Source organism: Phodopus roborovskii, unplaced genomic scaffold, assembly GCF_943737965.1.
Source record: "Phodopus roborovskii unplaced genomic scaffold, PHOROB, whole genome shotgun sequence".
Lineage (NCBI taxonomy): Eukaryota > Metazoa > Chordata > Mammalia > Rodentia > Cricetidae > Phodopus > Phodopus roborovskii.
In genome coordinates, this window is record NW_026126432.1 from 4,151,158 (window position 1) to 4,177,630 (window position 26,473).

Genomic DNA, 26,473 nt, shown 5'->3' on the forward strand with positions numbered 1-26,473 from the left:
AAGTACAAATCAAATTCTAGGTTAGTAATGTTTTTTATAATAAAAACTGTTAAGATTTTAAAATTTGTTACATTTTTGTAATGACAAAAGAAAGTTTAAAAAGGCCCACATATTGTATGTGATTTTACAAAAGCTAATCTAAGAACAGCTTTAAATTTCCAAAAGGAATTATTAATGGACACAATCTCAAGAATTCAGTTTTCAGTACATAGACACATTATCCTATTACACTGTAAAAGTGTACCACTGTACATACCTTTAATCCCAGAACTTCAAAGGCAGAGGTACACACACACACACACACACACACACACACAGAGAGAGAGAGAGAGAGAGAGAGAGAGAGAGAGAGAGAGAGAGTATATGTGTGGGGGAGGAAGAAATAGAGAGACAGACAGACAGACAGACAGGACTTACCCAGAATAACTTCAGTTTACTTTTAGCATATCAATGGGGCGATTGGAACAGATAAAAGGCCTGTCACAGATACTGTACAAACTGTGCAAACTACATATTAAGCAGTTCTAACCTGCAATGCACATCCTCTGGCAACAGCTTCATCAGCATTTAGGGTGGTACTGATGTCTTTCAGAAAGAACCTAGTGATCTGCTCCTTGACTGCAGGAATCCGAGTGGCCCCTCCTACAATTTCTATGCTGTTTATGTCTTCACGTTGTAAGTCTGGAAGTGAAATGTGTTTCAGTAAAAGAGTGAGTCTTCAAAATTTGTGCACACAAGTTGTTAGAATGTATTTTATATGTACGTAAGTTGATTTTTTTATGTGTCAAAAGAAGATAACAGAATCCCAGTAACTATGGAAAAGGCAAACTGTAACATTATCTGTGTGACCCTGACCATGGTCCAGATGTCAGTGACAAGGACAGGACAAGTTCCTTATGAGCTTTGAAGCTCTCCAGAGGTTATCACCTTTCTAATTTTCACCTTCTAATATTATTAAAACTATTTTAAAAATTATCTTCACATCAATTATATCCTCATATCTAATTTAATCTCCTACTAAAATCTTATGTAATTATGTAAAATACCCCAAAATACAGTTGGCAGGTTTATGATGTAAACAATATAAGAAACAGGAAAATGCTAAGAAAGCTGAAATTCTACTGGCCTGTTGTATGAATGAATGAGTTATAATTTCTTTTCAAAATGAAAAATACAACACTTTTAAAGAAATTTGGTCATTTCCACTTACTGGCTTGGTCCATTACTGCTTTTAAAGGTGGTTCAACCCTGGACAAGAGGGAAGCACACAACTGTTCAAACTGAGCCCTGTGAAAAATTAAATAAAAATCATTTTGGGGAAGAAAAGTTGAATACACCCAATAAAACAACATAACTGGAAAAAGTTCCCAATATGACCCAAACAGAAAATCATCAAGTGCTCTTCCAAGTGAACACACACAGTACCTGTTCATCTTACTAGAAACATCAAGGTCATTCATGAAACACTCGATGTTCAAGGGAAGATCTGAAGCATTTGCACTCATAAGCTTCTTCAGTTTCTCACACTCCTGATACAGCCGTAACAAGGCCCGAGAGTTCTCCTTGACATTTATCTTATATTTGGTCTTGAATTCATCACAGAAGTAGTCCACTAAAGCCTCATCAAAGTTCCTACCACCCAGATATGGGTCAAAGGTAGTAGCCAACACCTGTTTAGTTGAGAGAAAATAGTAAGTTTTCCTAAATACAGTGTTACTTTTCTATTGCCATGACAAAACACCATGATCAAGGTACCTTATGAAAGAAAACATTTAATTTGGTGCTTATAGCTTCAGAAATTGAGTCCATGACCATCATGGCATGAAATATGGAAGCAGGCAGGCAGGTACAATGGTACAGCAGAAGCTGAGATATTTTATCTTGAGACACAACCACAAGGCACAGAGAGCTAACACTGACACACCTACTCCAATAAAGTCATACCTCCTAACCCTCTCAAACTGTTTGACCAATTAACAAATATTCAAACATAGAAGCCTATGGGGGCTCTTCTCATTCAAACCACAACATTCCTTCCCTAGCCCCTATAAGCTTTTGGCCATATCATCAAGCAAGATGCATTTGGTTCAAGATCAAAAGTTCCCTAGTTTTTGTCAGATTAAAAGTCCAAAGTCTCTTCTGAGACTCATGGCAACCTATTAATTGTAACTCTTGTAAGATAAAAGACAAAAAGCAACTTACATTATCAAACAATGGCACAGAATTTATATTACTATTCCAAAAGGGGGACACAGTAAGGAAATATTGGATAAAAGTAAGACCAAACACTCCAGGACAATCTCTAAACCCTATAACTCCACATGTCATGTCAAAGCACAGAGATGGTTTTGCCCTTTCAGCTTTGCTGTCTACAACATACTTCTGTTTCTTAGGCTGATTCTACTCTTTCTGAAGCTCTCTAGCTGATGGTTAGAGCCCATAACAACCATGGAAAGGACCATGGCGGCAGGCAGATATGGCATTGGAGCAATAGCTGAGAATTTATATTCTAACTCACAAACATTATGGAAGGAAGGGAGGCGAGGAGGGTGTAAGGGGAGGAAGGTGTGTGTGTGTGTGTGTGTGTGTGTGTGTTAGTGAGCACAAATTAGGAATGGCATAGGCTTTTGAAACCTCAAAGCTCACCCTCAGTGACATACCACCTCCAACAAAGCCATATCTCCTAATCCTTCCCAAACAGTTCCACCAACTAGAGATCAAGTATTTAAACATATGAGCCTCTGAGAGCCATTTGCATTCAAACCACCACAAACAGAAAACAAAACCAAAAGCCAAACAAAACAAAGTAAAACAAACAAACAAACAAACAAACAAAAACCAACCCTCTTAAATTTGTAAGACAACCAAAAGAACTTGTCAAATCACTGGATGCCAAATGTTGGGTCAAATTATCTCTTGTACCTGGCTCTTTGTTACCTGTCCTAAAGTTACACAAATCTACCATACAACTAGAAGGACAATTCTAATTCTGAAATAACTTGCATTCATTAGTTCTCTAATAAACTGAATCCCAAATGAAATTTAAGGACAAACAGCAGTTCTAAGTGCTAACTTGCAGACAAGAGAAAAGCATCCAAGAAAAGAGAAAGACTGGATCTACAGCATTATATGTAACTAGGTAATTTCTAGATTTGTACGTAAGCTTTTGGCCATGGACTTTTAAGAAACCTACTTATTTTCATGTTGGGGCCCAGAGAAATAGGTCCACTTCATCTTGACATAAGGTTAGAGAGTTCAACTCTGTTTTCACTCCTTCAAGGTCAAATAACAGAATGTTTGGCCTAAGAAGTAACTAATGGATGTCTTATTTTGATACAGGATGTTTGGCCTAAGGATGTGACTGATGGATGTGGAGAAAGGGGAACACTCCTCCACTGCTGGTGGGAGTGCAAACTCATACAGCCATTTTGGAGATCAGTATGGGGGCTCCTCAGGAAAATGGGAATCAGTCTACCACAGGACCTGGCAATCCCCCTCTTAGGCATATACCCAAATGATCCACATCCATGCAACAAAGACATCTGCTCAACTATGTTCATAGCAGCATTAGTTGTAATAGCAAGAACCTGGAAGCAACCTAGATGCCCCTCAACTGAAGAATGGATAAAGAAGATGTGGCACATTTATACAATGGAATACTACTCTGTGGGGAAAAACACAATGGAATCTTGAAATTCGCAGGCAAGTAGATGGAGCTTGAAGAAACCATCCTGAATTGGACTGAGGTAACCCAGTCACAAAAAGAGGAACATGGCATGTACTCGCTCATATATGGATTTTAGACCTAGAGTAAAGGATCACCAGCCTATAATTCACACCACTAGAGGAACTAGGATACAAGGTGGATTCCAAGAGATTCATATACGGTCCCTCACAGAAGGGGGAAGAGACAAGTTCTCCAGAGCACATGGGGAGTGGGGGGAGGGGTGTGAGTGGAGAGGGAACTAGGAGAAAGAGAAAGGGAAGAAAGGAAAGCATGTGGGACTAGGAAGATTGAGTCAGGGGAGGAATAGACAGAGAAAGAGAGAGAGAGAGAGAGAGAGAGAGAGACAGAGAGAGAGACAGAGAGAGAGACAGAGAGACCATAGAAGAGGGAGCCATTATAGGTTTGAAGAGAAATCTGAACCTAAAGAAATGTCCAGAGACCTACAAGACTAATCCCAACTAACAATTTGAGCCAGTGGAAAGGCTGCCATAAATGCCCTTCCCTGATAATGAGGTCAATGACTAACTTATCCACCATCATGGATGGAGCCCTCATCTAGTACCTGATGGAAACAGAAGCAAACACCTACAACTAAACACTGAGCCGAACTGGAATCCAGATGCAGAGAGGAAGGACAAGGCCAGGCTACAGAAACACATAGAGACAGCTGACCTGAACAAGAAGGAGCTAATGGGCCCCCAGACTGATAGCTGGGAATCCAGCATTGGACCAACTCAGACCCCCTGAACATGGGTCTCAGCTAGAAAGCCTGAGCAGTCTAAAACACCAAAGGACTTTGAGGGCACATCCCCCATGGAGGGATACTCCCTTAACCTAGAGACAAAAGTTCTAGTCCCTACTCTAAATAACTTCACAGATTTAGAGGACCTCTTCTGGAGGGTATCACCCTACATGTGGAGTGGGGGGGATGGGAGGGGAGGGTGGTTGGAATGCATATGAGGGTGGGAGAGAGGGGAAGAGGGAGAGAGGGAGGGAAGTAGAGGGAACTGGGATCGATATGTAAAATAAAAATAAAAAATAAATTAATAAAAAAATGTTTCAAGTGTTCTTTGTATCATGGAAAAGAAGCCTTTTGCCCTCCCCTTTGGCTTAGGATATAAAAAGGCTTTGAAAAATAAACTTGAAGCAAATTACAGTATTCACTGGAATGCCCTCTCAAATCTATCCTGTATCTGATTTTCCTTTAGTATCTTTAATTTTCTACCTGCCATTTCTTAATCCTCACACTTTGCTCCAAAAAAGGACCAGACATAGGAGTTGGGAGGTACCTGGCTGTTGTGGTCTCCCAGATGCTACAATTTTACAATGTAAAACAAAAGAATATACAAAAGAGAATAAAAATGGAAACAGAAACAAAGAATAACTTGTCTCCCACCAGACTATCAATGGGCCACTGTGTGTAGGTCAGTAAGTCAGGGAACTCCAGGATATCTAGCCTCTCTCCCTGAGAAAAATGTTTACTGTGATTAGGGAGTCCCTCTTCTGCAGGCATGGCTCCTCAGCAGTTTCTTCTAAGATGAGACACCACACTATGATGCAAGTACTATTGGAGGTATTTTTCCAGCAGACTCACACAGACTCTTATAAATGTGAACATCCACAGGGTCTAGTGCTATCCAGGATGAAATACAAAATCATCTTGCCATGTGATAACATAAGCATGTATTCAACTAAGAATCAGGGCCACAGCCTTTATTAGAGTTAACAAGACTCAGTGATGAAAAAAGTATAGATGACTACAATTTAAAGTTAGCTAGAAAAAGGAGAGAAAAATTCACCTTTTTACTAAGTTAAAATTTACGACTACAGACTAGGAATTAAGCCAACTTATACAAAAATACTACAATTATATCAATGCCATTCCCTTTGTTTTTCTGATTATAAGGATTTTGTTATAGTACTATGAAGTACAAAAGGTGCACCTGACAAACACAAAAACAACAAAGGTATATAACACATAGAAACAACCAGATGCCATGCATTTGAAGCATTTTATATCTACAAAACTCCTAGGATAAGCTCCCAGAGGTCAAGCAGCCTACAGGGTCACAGAAGTCCAGGGATGCAGCTTCTGGGATTCACCATGCTACTGGGTGGGCTTTCTGATGATGCAGTGCTTGTGAGTTACCCGTGCTCCTTGGAACTAACTCCTTTAGTTATACTCTATAAGCTCTCTGGTTTGCTTAAAAAAAAAAAAAAAAAAGGCAACTTCTAGGATGTTGCTATCAAGAGAACCTAAGGTTGGTAGTGGCCCACTCCTTTAATCCTAGCACTCGGAAGGCAGAAGCAAGCAGATCCCTGAGTTTGAGGTCAGCCTGGTCTAGAGAGAGAGAGAGAGAGAGAGAGAGAGAGAGAACCAGCCCTGCCTTGACGGTTAAGTTTTTAAGAAACAGAGTAAGACGTTCAGCCCACTTGTTAAGTGTGTGCTCTTTACATACTGTTTGCTCTTACTCATCAAAGTTAGGTACAGAAAGTAATAAGTTACTTACTTTAAGTTTTCCTTTGTTAAAAGCACAAACAGAGACCTGGTAGGCAGAATGTCCCATGTCGATAAACACAACATTCCTTGGTTTCTCATCTAATGAAGGAAGATCCTGTTTATAAATTCCATATGCCAGTGCAACTGTATAAAAACAAACATCAGGTTAATTATTGTATAGTTGTCCTTTGGAAAACAAAACAAAGCTGTTTTTATATTGCATTTTAATATACAGTATAGTATAACAGATTCAACCTACATTAATTTTTCACAAATTACTTTACATTTTATTTTCCATACTCATCTGTAAAAAGTTACAGCACTAACCATTCTTTTAAGTTCAAATGTGAGTTGAACTAAAATTCTGTATTCCAAAGCAACAAATTATAAACAATACCAGAGTTTTAAGAAGCTGTAGAGAGAAAAAAATGCTGTTTTTATGATGCTAGTTTTCAAGTGGCCATACCAACCTGCAGTGGTTTCGTTCATCAGCCTCAGACAATTTAGGCCTGCAACCTGAGCTGCAGCCATCACAGACCTTCTCTCTGCATCGGTGAAAAAGCTCGGGATCTGTTAAGAATAGTCATAAGTTACTGCCTCAGTGCCACAGACTTGACTAATAACTGCAGAACATGTGACTTGAAATTAACATAAAATACTAGTGTAAGTTCTTAAGTCTGACAGTTTCTATACCACACCAATGGGATCCAGGGTGTGAACACAAATCTAGTTAGTATGATAGGTTCACCAGTCCTGCTTACCCCAAGGAGTGAGTGTTAATCTGGTTACTGTGGTTAAGACAGCTGTCTCTAAGGCTCCTGTGCTGGTTCTCAGTGTGAACCTTGTAGAAGTGGACTATGGTTGAAGGTGCTTAGATGAATTGAAAGGCATGCTTTAGGAAGGGATGATGGACCTGGTTTCTGTCTCGATTCTTTTTTGGCAATCTGGTCTTTTCTTCATACATAATCTTTCCAATGATGCTGTTATATCCTCACCACAAGACAAACTAATAGTTTCCCATTATTAAATTCAGCTTCCAAAAATGAATGAGTTTAATAAACACAGGATTGAAAACTTGACTAATAGATTATTAAAATACTAGTCCTAGACATGGTGGCACACACCTTTAATACCAGCACTTGGGAGGTAAAGGAGGATCTCTAATTTGGGGCCAGCCTGGTCTATATAATAAATTCCAGGCCAGCCAGTGTTACATAGTAAGAACCTGTCTCAAAAAGAAGTTAATAAATACTAGTCTATCTTTAATAATGAAAAATTGAAACCCTAAAACTATGATAAAATTAGATCAGTTATATTTAACATAGTATATTTATATAGCAGAATTTTATGTAGCTAAAATTAGCTAGATCTCCAATGTCATTGCAAAGTATATTGTGTTAAAAAAAACAAAACAAAAACAAAAGGACATGAACAGGCTGGAGATACAGCTAGAACACTAGAGTCCTATTCCGCGTACCCACCCAGATTAATTTTCTGTAATGCCAGTTCAAGGAAATCTGAGGCCCTCCTTTGCCCTCTATGGCATGGCATGAATATGGTGCCTACAAGAGACAGCCAGGTACACACACACACACACACACACACACACACACACACACACGGGGGGGGGGCTATGCAGAGCATAATTTAATTTCTGTGAAATGTATATACAACTATAAGATGAAATCCAAGTGTTTAAAGTGGTTGCATTTCCAAGAAGAGAAAATACATATTGAAATAAATTACAAAAAAACCTATTTTACAGCCTTCAAAATATAGTGAGTTTACACTAAAATGTTAACCTTGGGCTTCAAATGTATAAAGATTTATTTATACTTATTTATGTCAAGCTAAGAAACACTTTAATTTAGCCCCCACCTCCCAATTTCTTTTAACAGGGTTTGTGCAGCCTTGGCTGGAATTAGCTCTGTAGATCAGGCTGGCCTCAAATTCACAGAGATCTACCTGCCTGTAACTCCCAACTGTTGGAATTAAAGGCATGTGTCTAGTTAGCCCCCAAATTTAAAAGGTAATTATTGAATATATTAATACAGAAAATAACTCATTGCTTTCATGCCCTGGTGTGCAATCCTCCTGCCTCAAACTCTCAGTATGCTGGGATTAGAAGTGAGTCACAATACTCAGGTTAATATTTCTTTTATTATGATGTGCTGGGGGTTGTGTAATGTCACAGCATGTATTTAGAAGTCAGAGAATAACTATGTGGAAGCAGTTCTTCCCTTCCACCTTCACATGAGGACTGATGCATGCCATCAGGTTTGAGGAGCAAGTGCCTTTACTCACAGACTCCTCACTGGCCCCCAACTTAAGCTAATTGTTTGCTGTTGTTTTTATATATTTAGACAGGTTCTCACTATATATCTCTGCTGTCCTGGAACTCACAATGTGAATCAGTCTGGGGCTTGAACTCCAAAATTTGTCTGCCTCTGCCTCCTGAGTGCTGGGATTAAAGGGATACGATGTGCACATGTGAAGAATCGAAGGACAATCCTCAGGAGTCTGGTTTTACCCATGTGAATCCTGGGGATCAAACTCAGGTGGCAAGTGCCTTCACCTGCTGAGCAATCTCACTTATTTCTTACGAAGACTAAAAAAATAGCACACTCTGGGTTTTGAAGGTTCACTGATTATCGGAACTGAGTTTATAGGACAGTCAATCTCAACTTTATGAAGTGAGGTAATTTTTTAAAAAGTAAAGTCACTGTAAGTTATTTTTTGTCCAAAAGGAGAAATTACAAAGAGAAAACATTTTCTCTTTGATGCCAATACCCTGCAGCTCACCGAGATCACACAGTCAGCCACTGGCTTCTTCAGAGCATTTTCTGAGGTCTCTTTAAGCTTAGCCAACAACATCCCGGTGACTTGCTCAATCGCAAAGGGTCTCTCTTCCTCCAGGTACCGAACCTACAAACAACCAAGATACACTCAGTCACTTGTTCACACAACACATGGGCACATCACATACCATAGTGGAAACAGCAGTCCTTTCCTTACAGATGGTCTCTAGCAAAACTGAGTATGCCTCTCACTTTTAGCTCCACACAAACAACTGCATTACTGTGGAGAGGGTTCTAAACTTGTAGGTCCTCATCCACAAAAGCATTAATTTTTATCATTAATTTTCCATGTCTGATGTAAACAATAAAGGAAAAAGAATGAAATTCTTTAAAGTTAGTACTCCTGGACTTAACATGCAAGCATCAGTCACATGTTTTTGAAACAAAGAAATTAAAAACACTGGGGAATTAAAGGAAAAAAAATCCTTATGAAGAAAGTGTGCTTATATTATACCAAAGTTCTGGGACACACATGGATTAAGTTTAAAGTTTAAAGATTAATGGAAACTAGTTATCTGCTACACTTTATTGCCTAATTGGTTGTATTTAGGAATATAAGATTAGTTTGAGCAAGGAATCTGTACTTGAAAGCAATTTAACCTTTATGATGCTTAAAAAAAAAAAAAAAAAAAAGCAAAGCAGAGCAAAGCTGAATAAGTGGCTAAGCAGTTAAGAGCCCTGGGTGGCTCTTCCAGATGACTGGATTCAACTCCTAGCTACCACACGGCAGCTCATAACCATCTATAACTCTACCTGCAGGGAATTTGCACTCTGAAGGCAACAGGCATGAATGCAGAAATACTGCAGGCAAAACACCATACCCATGAAATACAATACAATACAATACAATACAATACAATACAATACAATACAATACAATACAATACAATCTGAAGAACTTGCATAAACTTTTTTGTTTGTTTGTTTGAGACAGTTGCTCTGTGTAGTGCTGGATGTCCTGGAACTCAACTCTATAGATCAGGCTGACCTCAAACTCACAGAGATCTGCTTGCCTCTGCCTCCAGAGTGCTGGAATTGAAGGCCTGCACCACCATGCTCAGTAAAACAACTATGTTTATTTTACCCAATATAAGCCTATGATCTTTACCTCTAGATTCCCAGAGTGCACCTTTATTCCATGACACTAACCTTTGAAAGAGTTCTGTAGAATGCACTCAAGCCTAGCAATAATTTAGGTGTGTAAATATGTAAAACTCAGTATATATAAAATGATACAGGAATGATTTAGTGTTTTCCAACCCATGTAGAAATACCTATGTAACAAATGCTATTGATTTCTGCCTTTATAATAAGGGGGTAAGGAGAAATGAGTGACACTGAAGAGAGTGAATCAAGCCACACAGTCTCACAGTAACTGGCTGATGAGGTGTTCAGCACTTCATTTTATAAGGGTATTTGAAGGTGGGATGAAATGAGTATTAAGTACATTCAAGCAAATATTCAAAGAAAAACAAGTGAACTAAATACAGAGCTGACTAACAATCCTCAGCCTCCAAAGGTGGAGATAGTGGAACACAGAACTGACACTTATAAAGCCTTTTAACTATCCTATAGCCACTCATTATGAATATACAAAATTTTATTACTCAAAAATTAGTTTTCTCTTAAAAATTTAATTTTCCCTAGTCCATTCACAAAATACAATCTATTTTGCATGTGTGTGCACATATGATTTGTTTTTCTTAATGCTAGGTATCAAACTCAGGCACTTAAAATTGCTAGGCAAGTACTTGACCACTGATCTAAATAAATCCTCAGCCCTTCTGCTTTATTTTAAAAAAAAATGCAAAATACTTTAAAGAGCTTAAACTGTAGTTTCTAATAGGTAAGATTTCTAGGTGGTCACTGACCAGGACCTCAAAATCTAGACAATATCAGACTTAATTTTCCTCTCAGTTACTAGTAGCATAGCTCGGTTATCCAGCTCCACTTAGCAATCTTTGGTCTGCACGTTATAGCAAAACATGCTTTCAGAATCTATCTCTTTGTTTTTAATCTCTCATGGGTATCCATAAACTATCTTAACAGTTTCTTTATTAAAACCTTCCATCTACTCTAGGCAGAATCCTCTTTTAAAACTTGAAATTCAGGCATATCCATAGCACAGACACATCAAGCTTAGAGTTATTCAAATAGCTTCAGAGAGATACAGTCACATAGCACAAAGTTCCAGGGAGTATACTTTAAAAGGGCTACAAAATTGTGCATGGATTTCCACTTTCTACTTGTACAATGTTTCCACCACTACAAAAACCTCCTTATAGTAGTTAGCTGTACATCCCATTTTCCCTTCCCCTTAGCTTTTAGCAGTCACTAATCTACTTTTTGCCCATATGAATTTACTGTATTCTGATATATTGCAAATAACAAGACTCTACTAAATTATGTGGAATTTTGTGCTGGGGTTCCTTTACTTAGCATGTTTTTGAAGTTCATATATTTATAGTGTATCAGTACTTTACTATATAAATGTATTTCACCTATTCAACTCATGATGGACATATGAGTACAGCAACTTCTTTACTATAAATTACACTGTTGATACTATGATTATCCATGTACAGCAATTTATGAACATATTTGGGATTGTAAGGAGTAGAATTGTTGAGTCACACACTGTGCTTTAGTATCTCACTGGTTTGTGTCAACCAATTTCTAACAAGTATCTAGGATGCAGTAAAAAACACAGAATCCATTTCTTTGAAAAAAGTTTGCTTTAGCAATTCTAAATATTACAAAATTCTTATAAACTTGAAAAACTGCTGACTGTTCTACTACTTCAGAGGTGTACTGTGCTAAGTTGTACATGGGTCTGCCTTTACTCTCTGTAAGAGTGTCATCAACTGGAGTTCTCCCAGTAATAGTCATTTCTTCTTTCAAACAAAAATAACTGTTTTTAAAAGTTACTACCTAAAACATAATGTTTTGCATAATGTTAAAATTACTGCAAACTATCTCTTAAATGTTGTCCTAATTTGGATTTCTACTGCTGTAATAAAACACCATAACCAAACCAACTTGGAGATGAAAGGGTTATTTTCATCTTACAGTTGTAGTCAATCATCTAGGGAGGTCAGAGCAGAAACTTGGAGGCAGGAACTGATACAGAGGCTACAAAGGAACACTGTTTACTGGCTTGTTCCTTATGGTTTGCACAACTTGCTTTCTTATGCCCTAGAACGCCTATCTGCCCAGGGGTGGCACTATCACGGTGGGCTGGACTCCCACCTCTATAACTAGGAAGACTGTATTACAGCTTTACCTATAGGCAAGCACTTGAGGCATTTTCTCAATGTAGAGTCCCCCTTCCTAAATAACTCTAACTTGTGACAAGTTGACAATAAATCAGCCAGAAGAGATGCACATATGTACTATGTCTGAGAAAGAAAGTTATACTTCAGGATACTGTGCAAACTCAAAGCTCACCTTAACTCCTGCACTTCCATTTGGCATCTTCTGCAGTTCATAGGGAAGCCTGACTCTCTCAGTCTGCACAATCGGGTCATCGAATGATCGCCCATGAAGCTTTTTGAATCCATGAATTGTATTTCTTACATTTGTGACTATCTGTTGACAATAGACATTTGAATTTATCAATGAGGCAAAATAAATACCTAATCTAATATAAAATGTACTCAAGTTCAGAATTTTACTTCATTCATTTTTTTTCAACTAGAAAGTAAAGTTATAGTATGAGAATGTACGTCTCTATAATTCCCTTCTTATTCTAGGAATTAGTAAAAAAGAGAATAATAATATAAAACCTAAAACTTTTCAAGTAAATGGTAAAAATCTATTGACAAATCATCTCTTTGTTTACAGCACTATGATTTTTGTGTTTGGGTATTTTGCCTGCATGTTATACTGTACACTACATGCATGTCTGGTGCCTGGTAAGGCCAGAAGAAGGAATCAAATTTCCTGGAGTTGGAATTACAAATGGCTGTGAGCCACCATGTGGGTGCTGGAATTAAACCTGTGTCCTCTGAAGAATAGCCAGTATTCTTGACCACTGTGCCATCTTTCCAGCCCATTTTCAGCACTTTTGATCCAGTAAATTACTATATTTGATTTTTGTGTTTTTCCCTCACTTAAAAATTATTTTATTTTGAATTATGTGTGTGGATGCATGGTGCATATGAGTACAGGGCTCTTAGAGGCCAGTCGAGGGAGTCTGATCTCCTGGGCCTGGAGTTACTGGTAGTAGTGGGAAGCTGATTCTGGTCCTCTGCAAGAGCAGTATGTGCTCTTAACTACTGAGCCAATTCTCCAAACCTTTTGCCATTTTTTAATGTTTTTATTTAAATTGTTGTTTAATCATTTAGTTTCCCTTTTTCTCAATGTTAATTTTCTTGAGAGATGTCTTATATATAGCTCCCATTGCTGAGAATCAACCTTAGTCCAGTAATTACAATCCCTTCCACGTAGCACTGTTCTAAGCAACAGTCTTAATTGTAAATGGCTGATATTTCCAAAATATAATCTGTTACTTAGATGCAGTATCTACTTTCTTAGTGACCTTCAAACAGATCTAGAGTTTCCATCAAGGGAATAAAACATAGCAGTGCTCAGTTAATATAACTCTTGGAAGATTAATATTACAGGCTGCTTTAAACAAAGATTATTTCTGCTAAATTTAAAGCAGTCAAAATATGATGGTGCTAGAAAAGTGGCTCAGTGGTTAAGAGAGCTTGCTACTCAGTCATAAAGACCTGAGTTTGGATCCCAGCACTCATATCAGATGCCATGTAAGGCCTGTGACTCCTGCTCTAAAGCACCCAATACTCTCTTTTGGCTTCAGGAGCACTGACCTCACACCTGTACATTCAGACACAGACACAGAAATATATACAAATAAAATAAAAAATAACTTTATTAAAGATACCAATATGTCATGTATAAACCTAATTAAAGGAGGTAATTTAGTACATAATTAACATTTATATACATGAATATAGAAAACAAAACACTTTCACAAAAAAGTAGTTATAAAAGACATTTTTCCAAAGTTGTAAGCAAAAAAAAAATTTTTAAATGAGTAAGTAATTCCTACAAAATCATGAGGAAATAATGGTTCATTATATTACTGATTTTTTTTTTGAACAGGATGTCAAGTAGCTCAGGCTTTAAACTCACTTGAGTTCAGTCTTGAATTCCTGATCATTGTAACTTCTTAGTAATAGGTTTACAGACATGAGAGCAAGAAGACACGACTATACATAAAATATAAGAAATTTGGTTTAGGAAAATAAAGAAAAAGTATAATAAGCCCAAGAAGCTATCAGGCAAACAGACTTTAAAATTCTATTATATGCATTTCAAAAGCCTAGAGCTATACTTAAATTTCATGGTCCCCTTAAGTCACTCTGGAAATTATCTCCTTTGTTTTCCCCACTTTCTTTTATTATGAGCATTATTTATTAATCACTCACTGAATGGTTCAGAAGACTGCCCATTATAGAAAGTGATCATACTGGAAAAAAAATCCACAAGGTAGGACATTCAACTTTATAAATTTTAAGATAAATAAACAAAAGAAAAAATATAACTCAAAGCAAATTTATTTCTCCTCCTTTTTTCCACATTCCACCCTGCTTTTTCTTTGGTTTATTTTGAAATGGTATCTTATACATCTTATGCTTTGAACTCTTGATCATGCTGCCTCAAGAGCTGGGATTACAGGTATGTGCCACCACACCCAGCAAAGTGTCCCTGACAAAATACAAAGGTGTAAGACTCTGTCCTACTTGTAATTTTCAACTACATACTTTAATTCTGAACTATATACCATGATAATTCACCATCGTGCAGTTAACTTTCCTCTCTAAGCCAAAACAACCACACTAACAACATACCTGGCTCTTAGCTGCATTTCCAATGGCTCGAGTTCTGGATCCCAAAGATATACAGGCCCTGAATAAGATGAGAACAAGAGTGTCTCTGTTTATCCGGTACACTGTTTATGTGGTTTTATATGGTTCTCCTTATACTAAAGTAAATTTAAAATATTAAAGAAATTATTTTTAGAACAGGTAGTTGAAATAAAAAATTTTATATTTCTAAAGTTTATAGTAACAGAATAGTGATCTTAATTTTAGAATTTAAAAAAAACACTGTCCTAATAATTGACAATACAGTATTGATGCCAAAATTGTTTTTCATATTCTACTGGCTGAGACCTATTAAAAAGTAATCATATTTAGTAAAGTAAGGCTGCTTGGATTTCCACTCTGGCTCAACAGCTAAATATCTTGTGGGAGTTATGTAAGCATTATTTGCTTCAGTTTTCCATATGGTGACAGTAATGACAATACCTGCTTATCAGGTTATATGAGGACAGGAGAGTGAATGTAGGTGTTATGAAATGCTCTCAACACCTGGCACAATAAGAATGAAAATGCTTGCTATTTTAATCACATTTTACAAGTCACATAAAAAATAACATTTTTATCATGTGATTGAAGAAAATATTTCCGTGGTATCAGTTTTAACTACAAGAAACTATTCAATCAACAAATGTTGTGCATACACAACCCACTCTTTATCTTAAATACAATTTATTGAAAAAAATTCAACAGAATACCTAAGATTATGAAAAAGAACAACCACTTACACATCATAGTGCTTAGGGGAAGCAATTTCTAAATTAAGACTTGAAAGGAAATAAAAGCATTTAATTTGTAGAGGTCTTGTGGAAAAGATGTTGCAGGCACACGGGTGTAAGGTAAGATATGGTTTCCCTCTAAAGGTTCATGTGCTAAAAGCTTAGTCCCAAATGTAATGACACTGAGATGGCAGAACTTTTGCCTTGTAGAGCCCAGGAGCCAGATTATGGGAATCCAAACTCAGAAAATCAGTGCCCACTTTCCAGAAGTATGTCAGGCCCTTTCCACATACAGCATGTCCCCTTTCTGACACAGCCAGGTGCTGGATGTATTCCCCAGCCACTAGAATCTGGAGCCAAGCAAGTCTCCTTAGAAGTTCCTAGACTGACACGTTTCCCTGACAGTCCTATATAAACAGTATTCCTAATTATCCTCAACGAAACATCTCATGGCATATAAAACCACTTTTATTTTTTCCATAGTATATATTACCATCTAATACAACTGATTTCTCCAGCTGTTATCTGTGGGTCAAAATGTGAAACCTGTAAGGGAATGAGGCACTGCACTGTCCTCATTACACTATTTAACATAGAAGACAACACTCACACGTTGCTCATAAAATTTAAAATAACTAAGTTCCATGCCTTAAAACTGGTCACATTTCAGGTTACTTACATTCTCATGTAGCTAGTAGATATAAAAGCTATACAGAGAACAAATACTACTGCACTGGCAAGATGCACTGACTGGTAAACAGTAAGGACACTTTGTGAATGACCAGAAATACAGATCTTCAGGGTAACCAGGAAGAATACAAGTTGGCTAGTTTCATAGGAGGGATTGATTATGATAGTATCAAGGTCAGACTGTATAGGGCCTCAAGGACCCAATTATAAATTTGAAATGTCTGCATCTGGTAATAGAAATCAAGTTTCTGAGTAAAGGAAAGAACAATGTATGGTGATATACAAAACAAAGGTTCTATCTCAGTATGGCTTGCTAAGAGCTGACAACACATTGAGGCCCACTGCACTTTGAATTCAGCCATCTCTGTATCTGTCTATTCCTCTCACATTTGCTACATAACCTTTTTCTTTTCCCTCCCCAGACAAGATCACAGGATGCTTGTCCTTCTGCTGTCACTGTGTTGTTGCTGGATGAATAATGATACGAGATAGCTAGCAAGGTTCGATCTCTTCACTTTATGACCCTCTTCTTATGTTGCCAGTTTGGCTCTGAATAAAATACAATTTTCAACAGCTAAGCAATGTGTTTGTTCCAACCATAGTGCCAGGGTGTCCAGAAAGCAGTTTCTTAACCATGGCAATCCCGACATTTGGGGCCAGATTCTTCTTCTGTTGGGTACATGGGGCTGTACTGCACTGTGACTGTTGAGTACACTGACCTCTACCCACGAGATGCTAACAATAGTACCCTTTGTACTCCCACTCTCAACTGTGACAACCACAAAATATCTGAAGATAAGTATAAGATGTCCCTTTGAGGGCAAAATCATTTGCATCTGAGAACCACACTGCCTTGGCACAGATCTCAAAAGTTTCTGTACAACGTAGTTCTTAATGCTGAAGTAAGCTTGGGAAAACATTCTTTTCTTACAAGACTTTCAATACTTATAAGTAAAGGTATTTGAAAAGTTCTTCAGAGAAAATTACCTCGGAATACTATTTAACTATCTGGGGCAAATATTAAGGTCAAAGATGAAGAGGTAGGAAATGTGCCCAGAATGACATATTGTTGCTACAGGATTTCAAATATGCTTTCTAAAAGAGAAACCTTAGGTATATATAATTTAATGACAACATAGAACTTCAAATCTTTTATTATGGCCAAAGGATTAACTATTTTAACAAATGGAAAATAATGTAACTTTCCATAAGCTTATTAAATACAATTTAAAATTAAATTAGTTTATAATGTGAGACCATTAACAGAAACCACACAAATATTGAAGAAGCTGATCAGGTATTAGGCATGGTAACACATACCTTTCATCTCAGTGATCAGGAGGTTGAGGCAAGAGGATCAAGTTCAAGATCAATTTGGGCTACTTACCCAAACTCTTGTCTCAAAAAACAAAAACGGAAACTGATCAGTGATTGTAGATTAGATACACATTATTAGGCAGATTATTTTAGAATATGGCTAATTTACCCAGTTGTCAGGCAGTGGTGGCACATGCCTTTAATTCCAGCACTCAGGAGGCAGAGGCAGGCAGATCTCAGTGAATCTGAGGCCAGCCTGGACCACAGAGCTAGTTCCAGGACAGCCATGAATACACAGAGAAACCCTATCCCAAATCCCCCAAAAACAAATAAAAAAACCAAAATCACAACCCCCCTAAAATTCACCCAGTCAAAATACAAATATAGATGAACAATAGTTTTTAAGAGTCTTTAAATTATGAAGATATGTCTAGAAAACCTGCCAACTACCATCTGCAACATACTTTCTTAAGTGAAATCTTACCATATCTCAGTGATGATCATTTATTTTTATAATGATCCTAAACTGAAAGGATTACCAATGGCACATGAAGCATCATAAATTCATAATACCTATTTATATTATGTAATGTCAGATTCCTCACCCATAAGACCAAAGCAATGACTAGAGAATCTTTTTGTTTTGTCTTGTATTATTACTTGAATATTTTTAGAACAGCCTTAGGTTTGGTTATGTTCCAATTTGTACCATCAACCCATATAACCCATATAACAAAATAGCAAATTAAGTCACTGAATTTTTGTTAGAAGATAATCATAGTAGCTTATCATTCACTAAATGTGAATTCTAAAAAAAAAAAAAAAACATTCAACAAGAAAAAATAACCTAGGAAAAAACCTCAACCCCAAACACACAAAGTAAACAAAAATGTAGTTATTGTAATATTATTTGCAAAAAAGTATAAACACATGAAGGTAGAACAAGGAAAGAAATTAGTGAAATGACTATACAAATACTAAAACTAATGGTATTGCAATACTGTACATAAAAGTCTATTTTCCCTTTTCTGTCTTAAAAACCCATCTGGAAATTTTATTTCTGGATAGAATTACAAATTTTATCTTTTCAGGTACCTATATTTCTAAGTTTAACAATTTCTAAGTTTAACATTTTCTCATAATAAATATGCTTAATATGTGAATAAATCATGAGTAAATTATTGGCCCTGGGATTATGACGATTACCTGATTTATGTCCAACATTTGAGCATTTAAACATCTAGAATTTCAATAGAGAGGTGATGTGTCAATCTAGAAAGAAAAGGAGACCTAAAGCATTCTAGACTCTATTTGGAAAGTAAACAACACATTCTGCATTCACATATGCATACTCCCATATTCTTACACTACCCCTAGAACTGTAGTGACCTCAGCATTTAAAGATGGTTTAACTTGATCTTGGCTAACAGTTTAATTTAAAATTAAGCTTGGATCATTTACAAGGGTCAAATAAATGACCTCTCCATAAAAATACATGAACAGAATTTTCCTCATAAAATTACAGGTTACCAGGAGCATACAAGAGTTTTTCACATGCAAGTATCAGCAGTGTTTGTTGCCAATAAACTTCCCACGTTTCCATGACATAATGCTAAGTCTTTCATCAAGAGTTCATAATGGAAACACTCCACAATCCTGTTTATACAGGACAGTCGCCTCTGACTCACCAAGGATTCACTCTGTAGAAACATTCTTTAGGTAGCAATTTCCACTAACCAACAGTATTACCAGTATACTTGGCCAAGATTCCCACTGCCGAGTCTCTCCTAGGGAATGCACCGTTAACCTAATCCCTTCGGAAACTGGTCAGATGGTCTCGAATTCTCAAGGACAACGTTTCATTTCCTCTATAAATAGACAGACTGATTGATAAATAAAACAAACGCTCCTAGCGTTAGAAACATTGCCATTCATTCTCTGAAGTGTGCCGCACCAGGGGTCACTTTACTGAGAAAGCTGTCGCCCAGGGAGATGGGGGAGGGCAGCAAGCAGAGCTCTAGTCTAGCTTGCCCAGGATAATCCCAGGCCACCTGACACCTTTCTCCCTGTACCTGACACCTAGGTGGACCCCGCACTGGGCCCTTCTGCAGCCTAGTGCGGGGGCTCTGGTGGGTCAAGGGCGTCTGCGGCCAGCAGGGGCGACACGGGGCGCCGGCGGGGGAGCCCTGTCGCCCTAGGTCCCCACTGCGGGCGCTGCACCTGTCACGGAGGGCGGCCCAGGCCCCACCGGAGGGAAGGGGGCGTGAGGCACTTACGGCGTGCACCTGTCGCTGTACTCGTTGGCGATGGTCTCGATGCCGCCGCTCCTCGCCACCGCGATGTAGCAGTTGAGGAAGCCGAGGTCAATGCCCACCACCGACATCCCGCCTTCGCGTCGGACTGCGGGGACCGCGTCCCGCTGCGGGCCGCTACTGCGGGCACTACGACTCCTGAGAGAAGCAAAGGAGAGGACCCACTCTCCGTCAGAGAATCTAGGGCAGGGCGTCGGAACTGCGGAGGTGGAGCCGCCCGCCTGCCCGCTCGCCCGCCCGCCCGCCTGCGCCGCGCCGCGCCGCGCCGCCTCCGCCCGTCCCGCCGCCTTGTCGCCACTGCGGTTCGCCGCCCCCAACCGGCAGTTACTGCGGTCTGCGCCTGCGCGCTCGGCCCCGGGAGGCGCGAGCGGCCGGTCGGCTGGGGCTCGGCGGCCTCGCCCTCGGCCTCTCCCGTCAGCGCTCGGCAACGGCTCGCCGTGCCGCGGCGAGTTCGAGAAAGAGCTTGAAAGGGGAGGCCGCGGAGCCGCGGGGAGGGGAGGGGCGGGGCGGGGCGGCGGCCGCGCGACGTGAGGCGAGTCCAAGCGGTCTCCGGGCAACGGCGGGGCCGCAGCAGCCCCAGGAAGCTCTGAGCGTCGTTCCCTCAGCACCGCTGCTAGCCTCGCCTGGTCTGGGCGCCGCTCTCCTCAGCACCGCCTGCCCCGCCCGCCCGCTCGCATCTTCCCACGGTCCCAGTCCCCGAGAGTCGCGGCCTGGTCGCTCACCCGCCACCCGCCGGCCTCGTTGCCCCGAGGGGCCCATGTGCGGCTCGCGTTCAGGCGGCTCCCGCACAGGCGCCGCTCTGTGAGGTGGAGCCCATTGTGCGGTGCCAGGGCCAGGGACGCGCCCTCCTCACAGCCACCCCCGCTGCTCGCAGTCCCATGAAAACTGGTTTTGTAGGCCCTGACCTGCTGCCCAGTGAGCTTCAGAAAAGAAGGCAGCCTTGGGCCGCGTGCTGCCTGTGTGCGCTTGAACAAGTTTTACACTCACGCAGGCTGGCGGCCCTGCTTCTTTCCATGCACATCCCACTGCGAACTCCGCTCTTTCCCATCCGGCCCCTTCGTTGTCCCCAGTTTCTTAGGGTCCTCCTTTTCGTGTGTCTGCTGACCCTTCTTATCCCGTTCCTCCTGTAAGCCCTGTTGCGTCTCGTCCAAGTTTTTGTGTGCCTCCTGTTCTATCCTGGAACTAGGCACGGAGGGTTGCCCCATGTGTTGAGTACTCTCATAGTCAGTATTTGCGCCCCTTCTTAAGGCATTCAGCCGTTTCACGATCAGCACCGCTGTCACAGCAGCAGCAGCAAGTGTGGCAATAGCTCCTGCTGCTGTTGCTATAATGAAAGCGAAATACATTCCAGGAATGACACTAAGTCAACTGGGCGGCCACTATTGCCTCTAGTGTCTCTAAAGAACCTTTCTTGTCCAGAGTTTGCAGGAGGCATGCTCTGTCCCACTCAACACCTCCCTGGGAAACCACCAGATTTGGCTTCCCAGCAGGCTGTGCGCGCACAGAGCAGGGATTGGATGCTTCTGGCCCATCAGAACTCTGGGTCTTAGTGACTTCCACTACTTAGTTGCCTCATTCAGTTATCATCCTGAGGGATAATGACCTACCACTGGCTAGATTTTCCTGGATAACCTGGAAGCTCTCCTAGGACAGCAAATTCCATTTTAGTTATCGATGATGCCTTTGGAACCTCAGGTGTAAGTAGTGTTTTCTAAACAAAACAAACAAAAAACCCCTTAAAATCTTAAAAGAAATAATTGATGTCAGGAACAAAGAATTCTCATTCTTTACAGCTAACAGGAGGAAATGAGTACTTAGACGTTACAACGGGACAAGATTTTTGGAGTTAACATGAATTTAGGTTGTAATGCCAGTCATACATAATTTTTACCACTTATAGGACCTTTGGCAATTGCTTTCCAAGCCATGGGTTTGGTGTCTCTTAAAATGGGCTGTTTTTCAGACTGAATGTAAACATAGCATTAGTGTCTGGCACAAAAGGTCAATGTTATGGATAGCTACTATTGAAATAATAGCATAATGATAATGTGTATTGGTGTGTATCCAGCAACCTTGCTGCACTCTATTATAGGTTCTAGTGTTTTTAGTTTCTTGGACTTCTCAGTTTCAAACCATATAACCTATGAAATAAATTCATTTTGTCCTTTTATTGTTTTCTCTTAATGATGTTTAAGCTTTCCAATAAAATGCAGAATATAAGGAATAGTGAACATACTTGTCTCTAACAGGAAATATTGTTTATAAGAAATAAAAAAATTATCATTCCTAGTGATTTTTTTCTTCTCATGGATGCTGAAACTTAGCAAATGCTGGCCATCAACGAATAAAAATGGTACCCCATTCCCAGTATGTTAATCAGTGAAAAATATTAACAGAATCTTTAATATCCTATTCCTGAGCTAAATCAGATATCCAAAGATGATTTTGACTGTTTTCAGATATACCACATTTGACTTGATTATGTAGGACATTTGCATCTAAATTCACAATTGACCATGCTGCCTTTGCTCTTATTAATGAAGATAAGACTAGCTTTCTTAGTTTTGTTTATGTGACAAGACACAAGAACCAAGGCAACTTATAAAGGAGTTTGTTTGGGATTAATTTCAGAGCATTAGTGTGTGCAATGTCATGGTGGGGAGCATAGCAGCAGGCAGGCATGGCACTGAAGCATATATCTTGATCCATAAGAGGAAGGCACAGAAAGCTAACTGGAAATGTACAGGACTTTGAAACTTCAAAGCCCACCTTCAGTGACACATTTTCTGCAACAAGGCCCCTAATCCTATCAAATAGTTCCAACAACTGGGGATCAAGCATTCAAATACATGAGCCTATGGTGCCACTCTCATTCAAACTACAGCACTAGCTTTGTAGAATTAGAAGGGATTCCTCTTTTCTCTGACAAGACTTATGACTACTGGTTACCACATTATTTTATTGGCTATAATTTATTCATGTTTTTTACTATTTTGAGTCAACAGTTATATTTTTACTGAAAATTACTATTTTATCTGTACCTTCAAAGCTGTTGGCACATGATTTATTCAAGTCAAATCTTTTTAGTGCTTTTGCCTTTTTCCATTCTTAATATTGTCAATGTCGTTTTCTTGGTTCTTATGACTACTACTTAAAATAATTTGCTTTTAGTTTTCTTGATTTTATCATTATGTCTCCATTTTTTGTTTTATCTGCTCTTTACTGTTTCCTTTTTTGTTTTTTCCAACTGGGGATTGAACCCAAGATCGCACACATGCTCAGCAAACATTCTACAACTGAGCTATAGCCCCACCTTGGTCTATTTTTTTCCTTTTCTAATTCCCAGAGTTAAATATCAGCTTCATTAAGGTGCTGGTTGGTCTCATGCCAACTTGACACAGCAAGAGTCATTTGTTAAAAGGAAATCTCAATTAAGAAAATGCTCCCATCAGATTGGCTTGTGGTACATTTTCTTAATGATTGATATGAGACAACCCAGCCTGTTGTGCAAGGTGACAGCCCTGGCAGGAGAGGCTGGGTGTAAAAGAATCAAGATGAGCAAGCCTCGAAGAACATGACAATAAGCAGCACTCCTGCATGGCCTCATTAGCTCCTGCTTCCAGGTTCCTGCTCTGATTCCCTTTCACGATGGACTGAAATATGGAAGTGTAAGCAAAATAAGCCCTTTCTTTCCCAGGTTGCATTTGGTCATGGTATCTTATCACAGCAATAGAAACCCTAAGACAATATTCAAAGTTTTAGAATTCATACACATGAAGCCTTAATAAAATTCCTTCTAAATATTATTTTAGCTAAAATCTTACCCAAGGTTTCAAAAGTTGAGACAGAGAGAGAAATGAAGATTAAAACACAACCTTTATTACTATTAACATTAATAAATGGCTATACTTGTGGGTTTGTGATTATTGAGCACAAAATGTAAATAAACTTACCTACCTAAGAATAGTATAACTAATGTCATATCCAAGCCTCCTCCTATACAACTTATATTTAGAAGGAAGAGAGTAGAATGTATATAGACTCACAAGAGAAGTAAAAATTCACAAAAGTTGACATTTGCCTTTCAAAGCCAGTAAACACTTATCTAGGTTTAGTAATTTGTTTATATCACCACTTCTTGCATACTATTTCTAGGTTCAGACTTGCAAATCTTTCTTAGCAAAGGTCTCTGAATGATGAAACATTTAAAAATATTATCTTAAAATAACCAGAGTCATAACTTTAGCTGAATATAGTTTTGTTTTTCCAGGGCACTAACGATTGATCCCTGGACCCCATGCACACTGAGTATATACTACTGAGTTATATTCCCTCTCTTTGGAAATCACTTTGAATGAGTCTAAATATTAATATTTAAAGTTTTGAGCTGGTCTGTTTTCCTATTTTGGTATTTCATAATTATGCGTCTGTGTATTTTACTTAGTAAATTTGTTAACCTTTAGTGTTTTTTTTAGTTTTAATTTTTTATTTAAAATAATGGGGGGAGCACTGGAATAATGGTTCAGAAGTCAAGAGTGATTGCTGTTCTTCCAGAGACCCTTGGTTGGTTCCCAGTACCCGTTATCAATTTGCTCATAACCAATTGTAATTCTAGTTCCAGGGAACCTGTGCACATTGTAATGCAAATTAACTCATGTAGGTACATACACATAAAATAACCTTTTAAAAAAGAATAGGTTTCATCATGACATTTTCATACACAGGTATCATTGTACTTTGTATAAATTCACACAAAGTGGTTGAGATTCCTGTAAAATATAAACCACTATTCCTTTCACCATTGCCTCTCACTCCTTCCTTCCTATTTCTTTTGGATTTATTAGAATCCATGCAGTTTCTTCATTCAATCCTCAGCAATTCTTAGAGCATCTCCTCACACTTGGTTTTAATTTCAACTTACCACCTCCAGATATTCTTTTATGGACCTGCTTGCATCTTAATACTGCCTTTCTTAAAATCATAATTGATTTAATAATTTTAATATAAACATACAGAGTCTACTAGAGTATCCTATTACATTTTAAGGCCATTAGGTGCTAATTCTGTTTTTTTGCATGTACCTACTTTGCAACATAATGATTTTGTTCCCCCATGTTACAACCATAAACTGTTCTTTACTGGGGTTTTCTTCATCTGTAGGTTTTCTCAACCCAAACTGAATTTCTTTGTGACAAACAGAACAGATGTAGATTCCTATAAACAACAGGGATAACATTAGGCACATTTAAATTTGCTAAGCTACTAAAGTTTTTGTACAGAAACAAGGGCTAAGTGTCTAGTAAGAAACTACACAGGAACTAAGTGAACCAATTACCTGTTAGTGGTTGTAAAACAGAAAGAGGCAAGAGACCAGTGCAAGATTTGAAGATAATCCCTGACCACAGAGGCTAATGAAGTTACCCTGGCTGTCTCATTAGGCTCCTGCATACTTAAAACTCATATGATTTATTTTAGATGTAAGAGGCTAGGTGAGACGGGCATTGGTGGTACACACCGTCAATCACAGAAGAGGCAGAGGCAGGCGCATCTCTGTAAGTTGGAGAACAGTCTGGTCTGCAGTGAGTTCCAGGACAGGCTCCAAAGCAATACAGAGAAACCCTGTCTGGAAAAAACAAAAACAAACAAACAAAAGTGAGGCAAGGTGAATATTTACCACCAATTTTTTTTATGAAGATAATATTTTTTTATTTAAATTTGAAACAAGCTTGTTTTACACATCAATACCAGTTCTCTCACCCTTCCCTCCTCCTTTGTCTCCCCCCAGCCCCCATCCCCCTCCCTTTCTGCTCCCCAGGGAGGGTGAGGCCTCAGAGTCTGTTGTATCATTTGGAGCAGGGCCTAGGCCTTCCTCTGTATATCTAGACTGAGAGAGTATCCCCCTATGTGGAATGGGCTCCCAAAGTCCATTCGTATACTAGAAATAAATACTAATCCACTACCAGAGGCCCCATAGATTGCCCAGTTCTCTTTACACCCATGTTCGGGGGGGAGGGTCTGGGTTGATCCTATGCTGGTTTCCCAGCTATCAAACTGGGGTCTATGAGCACCCCGTTGTTCAGGTCAACTGTTTCTGTGTACCACAAATTTTTAAGTTCACCCTTACTGAAAAAATATTCCCCATTATTTTTATTAGTAATGAATGAGTTCAGAGTTCAGAAACCATTACTATATATTAACCCTATAGTGTAAGGACTTCTGCATCCATAGAGAACATTAGGAAGTGCTAATTTTGGCATTGTCTATTAGCAAATCATCCCAAGTAGTATTTTTCCATGTGAATAGAAAAAAAGAACAAAGCATAATTCTAATAAAAGCTGCATTCACAACCTCAGTGAGTGCAGTTTCATTTTCTTCAATCAAGGCTTCCATTAGACTGTTAATGATAAATAAAAACAGAACTTAGAGGCTAAAATATATCACTGT

General features: G+C 39.0%; 1 protein-coding gene across 4 annotated transcripts in view; it reads right to left on the bottom strand.

Moving 5' to 3' along the window:
- The window catches only part of Hspa4l (heat shock protein family A (Hsp70) member 4 like), a 45,021-nt gene extending 23,631 nt beyond the window's left edge, over nucleotides 1–21,390 (bottom strand). The window contains exons 1-10 of one of the 4 annotated variants that reach the window (XM_051185688.1): nucleotides 21,017–21,390; nucleotides 19,994–20,167; nucleotides 14,962–15,019; nucleotides 12,533–12,673; nucleotides 9,030–9,152; nucleotides 6,698–6,797; nucleotides 6,238–6,371; nucleotides 1,426–1,670; nucleotides 1,211–1,287; nucleotides 530–681 (exon numbers count right to left, since the gene is read on the bottom strand). In XM_051185688.1, coding sequence (XP_051041645.1) covers nucleotides 530–681; nucleotides 1,211–1,287; nucleotides 1,426–1,670; nucleotides 6,238–6,371; nucleotides 6,698–6,797; nucleotides 9,030–9,152; nucleotides 12,533–12,673; nucleotides 14,962–15,019; nucleotides 19,994–20,167; nucleotides 21,017–21,375 — 1,563 coding nt within the window. In that variant the 5' untranslated portion in view covers nucleotides 21,376–21,390. Of the gene's footprint in view, nucleotides 1–529; nucleotides 682–1,210; nucleotides 1,288–1,425; nucleotides 1,671–6,237; nucleotides 6,372–6,697; nucleotides 6,798–9,029; nucleotides 9,153–12,532; nucleotides 12,674–14,961; nucleotides 15,020–19,993; nucleotides 20,249–20,357; nucleotides 20,477–20,758; nucleotides 20,889–21,016 lie in introns of those variants that run through there. The other 3 variants (XM_051185689.1, XM_051185690.1, XM_051185691.1) reach the window with 3 other exon arrangements.
- Between the last annotated feature and the right edge of the window lie 5,083 nt (nucleotides 21,391–26,473).